Genomic DNA, 15,474 nt, shown 5'->3' with positions numbered 1-15,474 from the left:
TCATTATCATTTAGACAAAACGAAGTAAACGTAAAGTAAATGGGAGTAATTCATGAAAAAAATTATATATCATTAATCATTAAGAGGAAATAAACATTAAAGAAAACCCGAATTACTAGAAGGTGAAGTTAATTAGGTGAACAAATTTTATATATATATAAACACAATGTAACAATGGCAATAAAGTGCATACAATCACAAGGAGCATCAGACTGATATAATAACATTTAGTTTCTTAGAATTCAGAACTTGCAACTTTGGAACTTTAGAATTTAGTACTTGGAACGTTAAGGATTTTGATCTTTCTCCCACACATATTTTACATATAACTAATGGCATTCTTGGTTAAAGGATTGTGATTAATCTTTTCAAAACTCCTGAAAGGTAAATGTTGGTTTTGAATTTGTTTAGATAGTTAATCTGTGGAGATTGTCAGATGGTAATATTCAACTAGATAGGCAAAGTTTGTGAACAAACTTTATGTTGGCTTGCAAAGCAGCTGAAACGCTGTTTTGAATGTTGATGACCTAATGTTAAAGGTTGTTTTAATGTTATCATTGTTAGAATATGTTGCGGTTAAGGGGTAGTTTAGGTGTTTGGGGTAATTACTGCTGAGGGGTAATTGGCTGTGGGGTAGTTGATATTGAGGGGTTATTGACCTGTTGGGGTTATTGTTGTTGATGGCTATTAAGATTACTGTGTAGTTCCTGTTAAAACCTTGTTCAGATGTGGAATGTTTTGTTGAGGGGGTATTTACCTGTGGTGGGGCAATTACTGTTGAGGGGCTATTGCCATTGGGGTAGTTAATGCAGATGTATTTGTTATTGTTGAAGGCTATTAGTTTAATGGTGTTGTTGCGGTTAATAGGTAATATAGCTGTTTGGGGCAATTACTGCTGAGGGGTAATTGGCTGTGGGGTAGTTGACATTGAGGGGTTATTGACCTGTTGGGGTTATTGTTGTTGATGGGTATTAAGATTACTGTGTAGTTGCTGTTAAAAGCTTGTTTAGATGTTGTATTTATTGTTGAGGGGCAATTACCTGTGGTGGGGCAATTACTGTTGAGGGGCTATTGCCATTGGGGTAGTTAATGCAGATGTATTTGATATTGTTGAAGACTAATAGTTTAATGGTGTTGTTGCGGTTAATAGATAATATAGCTGTTTGGGGCATTTACTGCTGAGGGGTAATTGGCTGTGGGGTAGTTGACATTGAGGGGTTATTGACCTGTTGGGGTTATTGTTGTTGATGGGTATTAAGATTACTGTGTAGTTCCTGTTAAAAGCTTGTTTAGATGTGGAATGTTTTGTTGAGGGGGTATTTACCTGTGGTGGGGCAATTATTGTTGAGGGGCAATTGGCTGTGTGGTAGTTGACATTGAGGGGTTATTGACCTGTTGGGGTTATTGTTGTTGATAGCTTTAAAGATTTCTGTGTAGTTCTTGTTAAAAGCTTGTTTAGATGTTGTATTTGTTGTTGAGGGGCAATTACCTGTGGTGGGGCAATTACTGTTGAGAGGCTATTGCCATTGGGGTAGTTAATGCAGATGTATTTGATATTGTTGAAGGCTATTAGTTTAATGGTGTTGTTGCGGTTAATAGGTAATATAGCTGTTTGGGGCAATTACTGCTGAGGGGTAATTGGCTGTGGGGTAGTTGATATTGAGGGGTTATTGACCTGTTAGGGTTATTGTTGTTGATGGGTATTAAGATTACTGTGTAGTTCCTGTCAAAAGCTTGTGTAGATGTGGAATGTTTTGTTGAGGGGGTATTTACCTGTGGTGGGGCAATTACTGTTGAGGGGTAATTGGCTGTGGGGTAGTTGACATTGAGGGGTTATTGACCTGTTGGGGTTATTGTTGTTGATAGCTTTAAATATTTCTGTGTAGTTCCTGTTAAAAGCTTGTTTAGATGTTGTATTTGTTGTTGAGGGGCAATTACCTGTGGTGGGGCAATTACTGTTGAGGGGCTATTGCCATTGGGGTAGTTAATGGAGATGTATTTGATATTGTTGAAGGCTATTCGTTTAATGGGTTTGTTAATGTTAAGAGGGGATTTAGCTGTTTGGGGCAATTACTGCTGAGGGGTAATTGGCTGTGGGGTAGTTGACATTGAGGGGTTATTGACCTGTTGGGGTTATTGTTGTTGATGGGTATTAAGATTACTGTGTGGTTCCTGTGAAGAGCTCGTTTAGATGTGGAATGTTTTGTTGAGGGGGTATTTACCTGTGGTGGGGCAATTATTGTTGAGGGGCAATTGGCTGTGGGGTAGTTGACATTGAGGGGTTATTGACCTGTTGGGGTTATTGTTGTTGATAGCTTTAAAGATTTCTGTGTAGTTCCTGTTAAAAGCTTGTTTAGATGTTGTATTTGTTGTTGAGGGGCAATTACCTGTGGTGGGGCAATTACTGTTGAGAGGCTATTGCCATTGGGGTAGTTAATGCAGATGTATTTGATATTGTTGAAGGCTATTAGTTTAATGGTGTTGTTGCGGTTAATAGGTATTATAGCTGTTTGGGGCAATTACTGCTGAGGGGTAATTGGCTGTGGGGTAGTTGATATTGAGGGGTTATTGACCTGTTAGGGTTATTGTTGTTGATGGGTATTAAGATTACTGTGTAGTTCCTGTCAAAAGCTTGTGTAGATGTGGAATGTTTTGTTGAGGGGGTATTTACCTGTGGTGGGGCAATTACTGTTGAGGGGTAATTGGCTGTGGGGTAGTTGATATTGAGGGGTTATTGACCTGTTAGGGTTATTGTTGTTGATGGGTATTAAGATTACTGTGTAGTTCCTGTCAAAAGCTTGTGTAGATGTGGAATGTTTTGTTGAGGGGGTATTTACCTGTGGTGGGGCAATTACTGTTGAGGGGTAATTGGCTGTGGGGTAGTTGATATTGAGGGGTTATTGACCTGTTAGGGTTATTGTTGTTGATGGGTATTAAGATTACTGTGTAGTTCCTGTCAAAAGCTTGTGTAGATGTGGAATGTTTTGTTGAGGGGGTATTTACCTGTGGTGGGGCAATTACTGTTGAGGGGTAATTGGCTGTGGGGTAGTTGACATTGAGGGGTTATTGACCTGTTGGGGTTATTGTTGTTGATAGCTTTAAATATTTCTGTGTAGTTCCTGTTAAAAGCTTGTTTAGATGTTGTATTTGTTGTTGAGGGGCAATTACCTGTGGTGGGGCAATTACTGTTGAGGGGCTATTGCCATTGGGGTAGTTAATGGAGATGTATTTGATATTGTTGAAGGCTATTCGTTTAATGGGTTTGTTAATGTTAAGAGGGGATTTAGCTGTTTGGGGCAATTACTGCTGAGGGGTAATTGGCTGTGGGGTAGTTGACATTGAGGGGTTATTGACCTGTTGGGGTTATTGTTGTTGATGGGTATTAAGATTACTGTGTGGTTCCTGTTAAAAGCTTGTTTAGATGTTGTATTTGTTGTTGAGGGGCAATTACCTGTGGTGGGGCAATTACTGTTGAGGGGCTATTGCCATTGGGGTAGTTAATGCAGATGTATTTGATATTGTTGAAGGCTATTAGTTCATTGGTGTTGTTGTGGTTAATAGGTAATATAGCTGTTTGGGGCAATTACTGCTGAGGGGTAATTGGCTGTGGGGTAGTTGATATTGAGGGGTTATTGACCTGTTGGGGTTGTTGTTGTTGATGGCTATTAAGATTACTGTGTATTTCCTGTTAAAACCTTGTTTATATGTGGATTATTATGTTCAGGGGGTATTTTCCTGTGGTGGGGCAATTACTGTTGAGGGGCAATTAGTTGTGGAGTTGTAAAATTGCCATTGGGGTAGTTAATGCAGATGTATTTGATATTGTTGAAGGCTATTAGTTTATTGGTGTTGTTGTGGTTAATAGGTAATATAGCTGTTTGGGGCAATTACTGCTGAGGGGTAATTGGCTGTGGGGTAGTTGATTTTGAGGGGTTATTGACCTGTTGGGGTTGTTGTTGTTGATGGCTATTAAGATTACTGTGTATTTCCTGTTAAAACCTTGTTTATATGTGGATTATTATGTTCAGGGGGTATTTACCTGTGGTGGGGCAATTACTGTTGAGGGGCAATTAGTTGTGGGGTAGTAAAATTGCCATTGGGGTAGTTAATGCAGATGTATTTGATATTGTTGAAGGCTATTAGTTTATTGGTGTTGTTGTGGTTAATAGGTAATATAGCTGTTTGGGGCAATTACTGCTGAGGGGTAATTGGCTGTGGGGTAGTTGATTTTGAGGGGTTATTGACCTGTTGGGGTTGTTGTTGTTGATGGCTATTAAGATTACTGTGTATTTCCTGTTAAAACCTTGTTTATATGTGGATTATTATGTTCAGGGGGTATTTTCCTGTGGTGGGGCAATTACTGTTGAGGGGCAATTAGTTGTGGGGTAGTAAAATTGCCATTGGGGTAGTTAATGCAGATGTATTTGATATTGTTGAAGGCTATTAGTTTATTGGTGTTGTTGTGGTTAATAGGTAATATAGCTGTTTGGGGCAATTACTGCTGAGGGGTAATTGGCTGTGGGGTAGTTGATTTTGAGGGGTTATTGACCTGTTGGGGTTGTTGTTGTTGATGGCTATTAAGATTACTGTGTAGTTCCTGTGAAAAGCTTGTTTAGATGTGGAATGTTTTGTTGAGGGGGTATTTACCTGTGGTGGGGCAATTACTGTTGAGGGGCAATTAGTTGTGGGGTAGTAAAATTGCCATTGGGGTAGTTAATGCAGATGTATTTGATATTGTTGAAGGCTATTAGTTTAATGGGGTTGTTAATGTTAAGAGGTGATTTAGCTGTTTGGGGCAATTACTGCTGAGGGGTAATTGGCTGTGGGGTAGTTGATATTGAGGGGTTATTGACCTGTTGAGGTTATTGTTGTTGATGGGTATTAAGATTATTGTGTAGTTCCTGGTAAAAGCTTGTTTAGATGTTGTGTTTTTTTTTTTGAGGGGGTATTTATTTGTGGTGGGGCAATTACTGTTATGGGGCAATTACTGTTGAGGGGTAATTGGTTGTGGGGTAGTAAAAATTGGGTTGTTGTTCAGTTATACAGTTAATACTGCTGCAGGGACTGAGGGAGAGAAGAGGTTCCGTGCGTGTGTTGTGTGAGCCTGTGGGGATCTCCCTTACGGAATGTTCAGTTCTGAACATTCCGCCATTCATTCTCTATGGGAAAAAGTCAACTTTGAGGACTTGTCCTGAGGACACCGTATGTCCGACATGTCCCAAAAGCACAAGCACACTTCTTCCATATGGGATCTGTGAACCTGCCAATTTTCAAGGTTCTAGCTCAAAAACTGCGACCTGTGAAAAGTGTCAAAAAGTGATGCGGAAGAATAATAAAAAATAGGGAGAACTAGATAGGCAAAGTTTGTGAACAAACTTTATGTTGGCTTGCAAAGCAGCTGAAACGTTGTTTTGAATGTTGTTGACCTCCTAATGTTAAAGGTTGTTTTAATGTTGATATCCTGCTAAATGATGTTGAAGGCTGTTTAAATGTTGACAACCTGCTAAATGATGTTAAAGGTTGTTTCAATGCTATCACTGTTAAATGATATTCAGTGTAGTGCTAGGGATCAGCTTTTGGGTAATTTCACCAAGTCTGATCACCAAGTCTTGAAAATTAAGAGATTGATGAAATCAGTGCATTCCTATAGGAGGATGGAGGGATGAATGAAATGATAGAAGGGGAGGACAAATGGCATCACTATGATATTCAGTGCAGTTCTAGGCATCAGCTCCTGAGTCATTTTATCAAGTTTGATCACTATATCTTGAAAATTAAGGGATTGATTAAATCATTGCATTTCTATGAGATGGAGGGATAAATGAAATGATAGAACGGGAGGATAGACAAATGGCATCAATATGATATTCAGGGCAGTGCAAGGCATCAGCTCCTGATTCATTTCACCAAGTTCAATCACGATATCTTGAAAATTAAGGGAGTTATGAAATCAATGGGTCAATATGGGAGGATGGAGGGATGAATGAAATGATAGAATGGGAGGATAGACAAATGGCATCAATATGATATTCAGGGCAGTGCAAGGCATCAGCTCCTGATTCATTTTACAAAGTTTGATCACTATATCTTGAAAATTAAGGGATTTATGAAATCAATGCATTACTATAGGAAGATGAAGGGATGAAGGAAATGATAGAAGGGGAGCATAGATAAATGACATCAATATGATATTCAGTGTAGTGTTAGGGATCAGCTTCTGAGTCATTTTACCAAGTTTGATCACTATATCTTGAAAATTAAGGGATTGATTAAGTCAATGCATTCTTATGGGAGGATGGAAGGATGAATGGAATGATAGAAGGGGAGGATAGACAAATGGCATCAATATGATAATCAGTGTAGCACTAGGCATCAGCTACTAAATTGACTGGTGTGGTTGATGCTTATGTATTTGGCTAAAGGGGTAGTTGCAGTTGAGGGGTAGTTTAGCTGTTGGGGTAATTACTGCTGAGGGGTAATTGGCTGTGGGGTAGTTGATATTGAGGGGTTATTGACCTGTTGGGGTTATTGTTGTTGATGGGTATTAAGATTACTGTGTAGCTCCTGTTAAAAGCTTGTTTAGATGTGGAATGTTTTGTTGAGGGGGTATTTACCTGTGGTGGGGCAATAACTGTTGAGGGGTAATTGGGTGTGGGGTAGTTGACATTGAGGGGTTATTGACCTGTTGGGGTTATTGTTGTTGATAGCTTTAAAGATTTCTGTGTAGTTCCTGTTAAAAGCTTGTTTAGATGTTGTATTTGTTGTTGAGGGGCAATTACCTGTGGTGGGGCAATTACTGTTGAGGGGCTATTGCCATTGGGCTAGTTAATGCAGATGTATTTGATATTGTTGAAGGCTATTCGTTTAATGGTGTTGTTGCGGTTAATAGGTAATATAGCTGTTTGGGGAATTTCCGCTGAGGGGTAATTGGCTGTGGGGTAGTTAAGGTTATTGACCTGTTGGGGTTATTGTTGTTGATGGGTATTAAGATTACTGTGTAGTTCCTGTTAAAAGCTTGTTTAGATGTGGAATGTTTTGTTGAGGGGGTATTTACCTGTGGTGGGGCAATAACTGTTGAGGGGTAATTGGCTGTGGGGTAGTTGACATTGAGGGTTTATTGACCTGTTGGGGTTATTGCTGTTGATAGCTTTAAAGATTTCTGTGTAGTTCCTGTTAAAAGCTTTTTTAGATGTTGTATTTGTTGTTGAGGGGCAATTACCTGTGGTGGGGCAATTACTGTTGAGGGGCTATTGCCATTGGGTTAGTTAATGCAGATGTATTTGATATTGTTGAAGGCTATTAGTTTAATGGTGTTGTTGCGGTTAAGAGGTAGTTTAGCAGATTGGGGCAATTACTGCTGAGGGGTAATTGGCTGTGGGGTAGTTGATATTGAGGGGTTATTGACCTGTTGGGGTTATTGTTGTTGATGGGTATTAAGATTACTGTGTAGTTCCTGTTAAAAGCTTGTTTAGATGTGGAATGTTTTGTTGAGGGGGTATTTACCTGTGGTGGGGCAATTACTGTTGAGGGGCAATTGGTTGTGGGGTAGTAAAATTGCCATTGGGGTAGTTATTGCAGATGTATTGGATATTGTTGAAGGCTGTTAGTTTAATGGGTTTGTTAATGTTAAGAGGTGATTTAGCTGTTTGGGTCAATTACTGCTGAGGGGTAATTGGCTGTGGGGTAGTTGACATTGAGGGGTTATTGACCTGTTGCGGTTATTGTTGTTGATGGGTATTAAGATTACTGTGTACTTCCTGTTAAAAGCTTGTTTAGATGTGGAATGTTTTGTTGAGGGGGTATTTACCTGTGGTGGGGCAATTACTGTTGAGGGGCTATTGCCATTGGGGTAGTTAATGCAGATGTATTTGTTATTGTTGAAGGCTATTAGTTTAATGGTGTTGTTGCGGTTAATAGGTAATATAGCTGTTTGGGGCAATTACTGCTGAGGGGTAATTGGCTGTGGGGTAGTTGACATTGAGGGGTTATTGACCGGTTGGGGTTATTGTTGTTGATAGCTTTAACGATTTCTGTGTAGTTCCTGTTAAAAGCTTGTTTAGATGTGGAATGTTTTGTTGAGGGGGTATTTACCTGTGGTGGGGCAATTACTGTTGAGCGGTAATTGGCTGTGGGGTAGTTGACATTGAGGGGTTATTGACCTGTTGGGGTTATTGTTGTTGATAGCTTTAAAGATTTCTGTGTAGTTCCTATTAAAAGCTTGTTTAGATGTTGTATTTGTTGTTGAGGGGCAATTACCTGTGGTGGGGCAATTACTGTTGAGGGGCTATTGCCATTGGGGTAGTTAATGCAGATGTATTTGATATTGTTGAAGGCTATTCGTTTAATGGGGTTGTTAAAGTTAAGAGGTAACTTAGCTGTTTGGGGCAATTACTGCTGAGGGGCAATTGGCTGTGGGGTAGTTGTTATTGAGGGGTTATTGACCTGTTGGGGTTATTGTTGTTGATAGCTTTAACGATTTCTGTGTAGTTCCTGTTAAAAGCTTGTTTAGATGTTTTATTTGTTGTTGAGGGGCAATTACCTGTAGTGGGGCAATTACTGTTGAGGGGCTATTGCCATTGGGGTAGTTAATGCTGATGTATTTAATATTGTTGAAGGCTATTAGTTTAATGGGGTTGTTGCAGTTAAGAGGTAGTTTAGCAGATTGGGGCAATTACTGCTGAGGGGTAATTGGCTGTGGGGTAGTTGATATTGAGGGGTTATTGACCTGTTGGGGTTATTGTTGTTGATGGGTATTAAGATTACTGTGTAGTTCCTGTTAAAAGCTTGTTTAGATGTGGAATGTTTTGTTGAGGGGGTATTTACCTGTGGTGGGGCAATTACTGTTGAAGGGCAATTGGCTGTGGGGTAGTTGGCATTGAGGGGTTATTGACCTGTTGGGGTTATTGTTGTTGATAGCTTTAAAGATTTATGTGTAGTTCCTGTTAAAAGCTTGTTTAGATGTTGTATTTGTTGTTGAGGGGCAATTACCTGTGGTGGGGCAATTACTGTTGAGGGGCTATTGCCATTGGGGTAGTTAATGCTGATGTATTTGATATTGTTGAAGGCTATTCGTTTAATGGGGTTGTTAAAGTTAAGAGGTAACTTAGCTGTTTGGGGCAATTACTGCTGAGGGGTAATTGGCTGTGGGGTAGTTGATATTGAGGGGTTATTGACCTGTTGGGGTTATTGTTGTTGATGTGTATTAAGATTATTGTGTAGTTCCAGGTAAAAGCTTGTTTTTTTTTTTTGTTTTTTTTTTGAGGGGGTATTTATTTGTGGTGGGGCAATTACTGTTATGGGGCAATTACTGTTGAGGGGTAATTGGTTGTGGGTTAGTTAAAATTGAGTGGTTGTTCAGTTATACAGTTAATACTGCTGCAGGGACTGAGGGAGAGAAGAGGTTCCGTGCGTGTGTTGTGTGAGCCTGTGGGGATTTCCCTTATGGAATGTTCAGTTCTGAACATTCCGCCATTCATTCTCTATGGGAAAAAGTCAACTTTGAGGACTTGTCCTGAGGACACCGTATGTCCGACATGTCCCAAAAGCACAAGCACACTTCTTCCATATGGGATCTGTGAACCTGCCAATTTTCAAGGTTCTAGCTCAAAAACTGCGACCTGTGAAAGTTACCGAAAACTCGAATAGAATAATAATAATAAGAAGAATAGAGAGAACAGTATGTTGGCTGCTTCGCAAGCCAACATAACAAGATGTTGGCTGCTTCGCAAGCCAACATAATTACCCCTGTTCAAAGAGCCCTCATTCACCGAGATGTGACCGAGATCATGTCTGCAGCTCACCATTAGATGGCAGTATAGTGTTATGTGTAGATCACGGGAACGTGGCAAATTGCTTTCTGAGTTTTTTTTAAGCTTGGAGAAAATTGCTGTGTGCATCTTTCTGCCCCTGTTCTTGAGATATGTAACACTCACACACACACACACACACACACACACACACACACACACACAAACACACACACAAACACACACACAGACACACACACACTCGGACATTTCAAGTTCTTTCTGGATTTCATCCTTAATTGTGTGTGTGTGTGTGTGTGTGTGTGTGTGTGTGTGTGTGTGTGTGTGTGTGTGTTCCTACAGCATCCACAGCCTTCCTTGCAGACAGTCAGCCAGCCAATCGGAAGGCCTTGGTCGTCTACCCAGTGTTCCTCTTCTACTTTGTGATTGGTTGGATGATACTGACTTTTTCTCCCTCCCACTAACGCTGGCCAATCACCAGCAGACACTAATGGAAGCTCCTTTGGCCTCACCGTGGCGACCAGCAGACCAGTTGAGAGATGGTCTGTGTTGGGTTTGGACTGGGAGAACTGGGTGAAGCTCCAGAGGAACGTGTTGCCATGGCGTTGGGGTCCTCACCTCCACAATACATCCTTCTCTCTTAGATCCCTCACTCTCTTGCTTGGATGAACAGATGAAAAGAAGACAGGAGAGAGAGAGAAAGAAAAGACTTGTGTTGTGTGATTAATGCAATATTCCATTTGTTCAGTTGCCCACCTCTTCACATTTTCATATTAATCAAGAAAACTGTGTCTGTGTGTGCGTCTGTGTGTGTGTCTGTATCTGTGTCTGTCTTGTGTGTCTGTGTGTGTGTGTGTGTCTTGTCATCCCCCCCCCCCCCCTTCTCTGATGCACAGTGCCATCAACTGCGTTGTACACTTGTGAATGTGAAACTGGCTTGATTGGTTAATTTGGTTAATGGATGGAGGGCTTTTCTGTCTCTGGTGTGTGTGGGTGTAGTTTTATGTGAACTTGTGTTCTCAGTCGTGTTCTACACCATGTTAATGTGGGAGAGGGAGATTCATCTGAGATGTTTTAGTGCACTTCACAACGGAGGTCTTACCATGTTATCTGTGTGAAGTGCTTATGTCAAAGCTCCTGCCGCCAGCCAAAATGCTTTAATTTATCTCACACACACACACACACACACTACAGTTGTCCCCTTCTCTCTCACGCGTACACACACTCTTACTGTGTACAGACTCGAGATGTGACTTCAGTCATTCCTATGAAGTGTAAATAACACCCCAGTTTCTCTCCCCAGTATGGGTGTTCTGTCCGCTCTGTTTGGGGCTGTTGTAGTGGGTTTAGGGTTGGGATGGGTGATGCTGTCCTAGACAGACTTTGTTTTACACACAAGAACACTGGTTAACAAATATTAAAATATCTATTTCTGTTGTATTTGTTTCATGTTGAATCCAAATATGTTTTCGGAATCTGTCCATCACCCACTGGAGAGTTCTGAACTCTCATATTACGTACAGAGGAGTGTTAGTTAGTGGAGCCCCTCTGTGTGTGTGTGGTAGAAAGGTGAGTGGAGCCCGTGTGTGTGTGTGGTAGAAAGGTGAGTGGAGCCTGTGTGTGTGTGGTAGAAAGGAGAGTGGAGCCCGTGTCTGTGTGTGTGTGTGTGTGAGGTAGAAAGGAGAGTGGAGCCCATGTGTGTGTGTAAACTCCTGCAGGACACAGGTGAGGTACACTCCTCAGGACAGACAGACACTTGTACAGAGTAAAGGAGTTGTGCTCTAGAGCAGGCCTGTCAGACTCATTTTCACCTTGAGTTTGACACCTGTGCTCTAGAGTGTTCCACGTGTGGTTTCTTATTTATGAATAAGCAATACTTAATTGTCGAAATGTTGTCATGTGACTTATAAACATACCTAAAGGAAAAACTTTCTATTTTAGTTTTTGACCAATAACATAAAACTGTAGTGTACTGTATGTCTATATTATGCTACACGCATGCTCCACAGACAGTCCTGGGTGTCCATAACCCTGTCCCTGATTTATATCAGATCTCTCCTGCAGTGTGGCTGGTCTCTCTTTTATAGCAGATCTCTCCTGCAGTGTGGCTGGTCTCATTTATATCAGATCTCTCCTGCAGTGTGGCTGGTCTCATTTATAGCAGATCTCTCCTGCAGTGTGGTTGGTCTTATTTATAGCAGATCTCTCCTACAGTGTGGCTGGTCTCATTTATAGCAGATCTCTCCTGCAGTGTGGCTGGTCTCATTTATAGCAGATCTCTCCTGCAGTGTGGCTGGTCTCTCTTTTATAGCAGATCTCTCCTGTAGTGTGGCTGGTCTCTCATTTATAGCAGATCTCTCTTGCAGTGTGGCTCATCTCATTTATAGCAGATCTCTCCTGCAGTGTGGCTGGTCTCATTTATATCAGATCTCTCCTGCAGTGTGGTTGGTCTCATTTATATCAGATCTCTCCTGCAGTGTGGCTGGTCTCATTTATATCAGATCTCTCCTGCAGTGTGGCTGGTCTCATTTATAGCAGATCTCTCCTGCAGTGTGGTTGGTCTCATTTATAGCAGATCTCTCCTGCAGTGTGGCTGGTCTCATTTATAGCAGATCTCTCCTGCAGTGTGGTTGGTCTCATTTATATTAGATCTCTCCTGCAGTGTGGCTGGTCTCTCATTTATATCAGATCTCTCCTGCAGTGTGGCTGGTCTCATTTATATCAGATCTCTCCTGCAGTGTGGCTGGTCTCATTTATATCAGATCTCTCCTGCAGTGTGGCTGGTCTCATTTATATCAGATCTCTCCTGCAGTGTGGCTGGTCTCATTTATATCAGATCTCTCCTGCAGTGTGGCTGGTCTCATTTATATCAGGTCTCTCCTGCAGTGTGGCTGGTCTCATTTATATCAGATCTCTCCTGCAGTGTGGTTGGTCTCATTTATATCAGATCTCTCCTGCAGTGTGGCTGGTCTCATTTATATCAGATCTCTCCTGCAGTGTGGCTGGTCTCTCATTTGCACACTGCTGTCTCCTGTTTTAGTGTACGTATGTGTGTGAATGTGTATAAGTGTGTGAGGAGTGTCTCCTGACCTCCCCTAGGCTGGGCCAGTCTGTCTCTTTCACAGTCCTCTTCCTCCATCTCACCGGCGTTGTGCTAATGATAACATGTTGGTTCCTGTGCGCCCCCTACTGGTAGGCAGAGCTATTGGTCTAGAGCACAAATGTTGGACCTGTATGTCCTTCTGACAGAAACATGCTTGTTTCCTGAATCATCCTGTGTAGGTCTATAATACAAATGAAGAGATAATCAACACAATTAATTGGTAATTAAAATACAGATGATCAAAATCAAATTGATGTCTGTATATTATTGTAAATGTATCAGTTACTTTAAGTGTGATATCGAATATGAGATTAGGGGTGTTACCATAGTAATGGGGAATCACGAGAGATATGCGGTGTTACCATAGTAATGGGGTATCACGAGAGACATGGGGTGTTGCCATAGTAATGGGGTATCACAAGAGATATGGGGTGTTGCCATAGTTATAGGGGAGTCATGAGCTCAAGACATGTTTGGAACTGGGATCCAAAAGACAGTAGATCTGTGTGTGTGTGTGTGTGTGTGTGTGTGTTTATATATGTGTGTGTTTGTATATATAGTGAATGAGTGCATTTGAGTGTGTGTGAGAGTCAGTGAGTGTGTGTGTTTGGGTGTGAGTGAATGAGTGTGTGAGAGTGTCAGGGTAATCGTGAACTGCTCCATCCTGCTACAATGTCATTATTTTCTAGGCCACCTCCTCTCTTAATTGCAGTCTCAGAGAGACAGAGACAGTGAGACAAAGAGACAACGCTGTCTCCTTGTGTGGGTTGTACTTATGTGTTTCTGTCCTGGTGATAGTCGTCTGTTTAATCAGAGTCTCTCCTGTCATGCTGAGCTATTACAACCCCGTCTCCTCTGCAGGGAGCGACTTCAACTTCCATCTTCTGATTTGGGAAGAAATTGTGCTTTCTCTCCTCATTTATCTCCTTTCTGCCTCTGTAAACCCCTTTTTAAACTCTGCTAACACAACTTAAAGTGATCAGCGCCTCACTACAGTTGTTTACAGTTGTTGGTAAAGCAGGTACAGTGAGTGTGTAGTGTCCATCTTGTTGGTATAGCAAGTCTGTAACGTGTGTAGCGTCTGTAATGTGTGTAGCATCTGTAGTGTGCGGGGCAGGAGGGTGGCAGTCACTGTGTGCTTGGTGGTCAATACTCTCCCATCTCTGACAGTCACGTGGGCTCAAAACAACGCTCCACCCCTCACCAACACAGCTGTTAACGAACCTCACCCCCACCTCACCAACACAGCTGTTAACGAACCTCACCTCCACCTCACCAACACAGCTGTTAACGAACCTCACCTCCACCTCACCAACACAGCTGTTAACGAACCTCACCTCCACCTCACCAACACAGCTGTTAACCAACCTCACCCCCACCTCACCAACACAGCTGTTAACCAACCTCCACCTCACCAACACAGCTGTTAATGAACCTCACCCCCACCTCACCAACACAGCTGTTAACGAACCTCACCTCCACCTCACCAATACAGCTGTTAACCAACACCAACCTCACCCCCACCTCACCAACACAGCTGTTAACGAACCTCACCTCCACCTCACCAACACAGCTGTTAACCAACACCAACCTCACCCCCACCTCACCAACACAGCTGTTAACGAACCTCACCCCCACCTCACCAACACAGCTGTTAACGAACCTCACCTCCACCTCACCAACACAGCTGTTAACGAACCTCACCTCCACCTCACCAACACAGCTGTTAACCAACACCAACCTCACCCCCACCTCACCAACACAGCTGTTAACGAACCTCACCTCCACCTCACCAACACAGCTGTTAACGAACCTCACCTCCACCTCACCAACACAGCTGTTAACCAACACCAACCTCACCCCCACCTCACCAACACAGCTGTTAACGAACCTCACCCCCACCTCACCAACACAGCTGTTAACGAACCTCACCTCCACCTCACCAACACAGCTGTTAACCAACACCAACCTCACCCCCACCTCACCAACACAGCTGTTAACGAACCTCACCCCCACCCCTCACCAACACAGCTGTTAACGAACCTCACCCCCACCTCACCAACACAGCTGTTAACGAACCTCACCTCCACCTCACCAACACAGCTGTTAACCAACACCAACCTCACCCCCACCTCACCAACACAGCTGTTAACCAACACCAACCTCACCCCCACCTCACCAACACAGCTGTTAACCAACCTCACCCCCACCTCACCAACACAGCTGTTAACGAACCTCACCCCCACCTCACCAACACAGCTGTTAACGAACCTCACCTCCACCTCACCAACACAGCTGTTAACCAACACCAACCTCACCCCCACCTCACCAACACAGCTGTTAACCAACCTCACCCCCACCTCACCAACACAGCTGTTAACGAACCTCACCTCCACCTCACCAACACAGCTGTTAACCAACACCAACCTCACCCCCACCTCACCAACACAGCTGTTAACGAACCTCACCTCCACCTCACCAACACAGCTGTTAACCAACACCAACCTCACCCCCACCTCACCAACACAGCTGTTAACCAACCTCACCTCCACCTCACCAACACAGCTGTTAACCAACACCAACCTCACCCCCACCTCACCAACA

At 42.6% G+C, this 15,474-nt stretch overlaps 1 protein-coding gene across 1 annotated transcript in view; it reads left to right on the top strand.

The window, feature by feature from the left end:
- yipf6 (Yip1 domain family, member 6) overlaps positions 1-11,207 on the top strand; it is a 14,496-nt gene extending 3,289 nt beyond the window's left edge. The window contains exon 7 of the mRNA XM_076987627.1: positions 10,110-11,207. Coding sequence (XP_076843742.1) covers positions 10,110-10,231 — 122 coding nt within the window. The 3' untranslated portion in view covers positions 10,232-11,207. The remainder of the gene's footprint in view (positions 1-10,109) is intronic.
- Positions 11,208-15,474: the final 4,267 nt, after the last annotated feature.

This window comes from Brachyhypopomus gauderio, unplaced genomic scaffold (genome assembly GCF_052324685.1).
Source record: "Brachyhypopomus gauderio isolate BG-103 unplaced genomic scaffold, BGAUD_0.2 sc54, whole genome shotgun sequence".
NCBI lineage: Eukaryota > Metazoa > Chordata > Actinopteri > Gymnotiformes > Hypopomidae > Brachyhypopomus > Brachyhypopomus gauderio.
The sequence above is the reverse complement of the archived record's forward strand: the minus strand, read 5'-3'. Positions and strand labels throughout refer to the sequence as shown.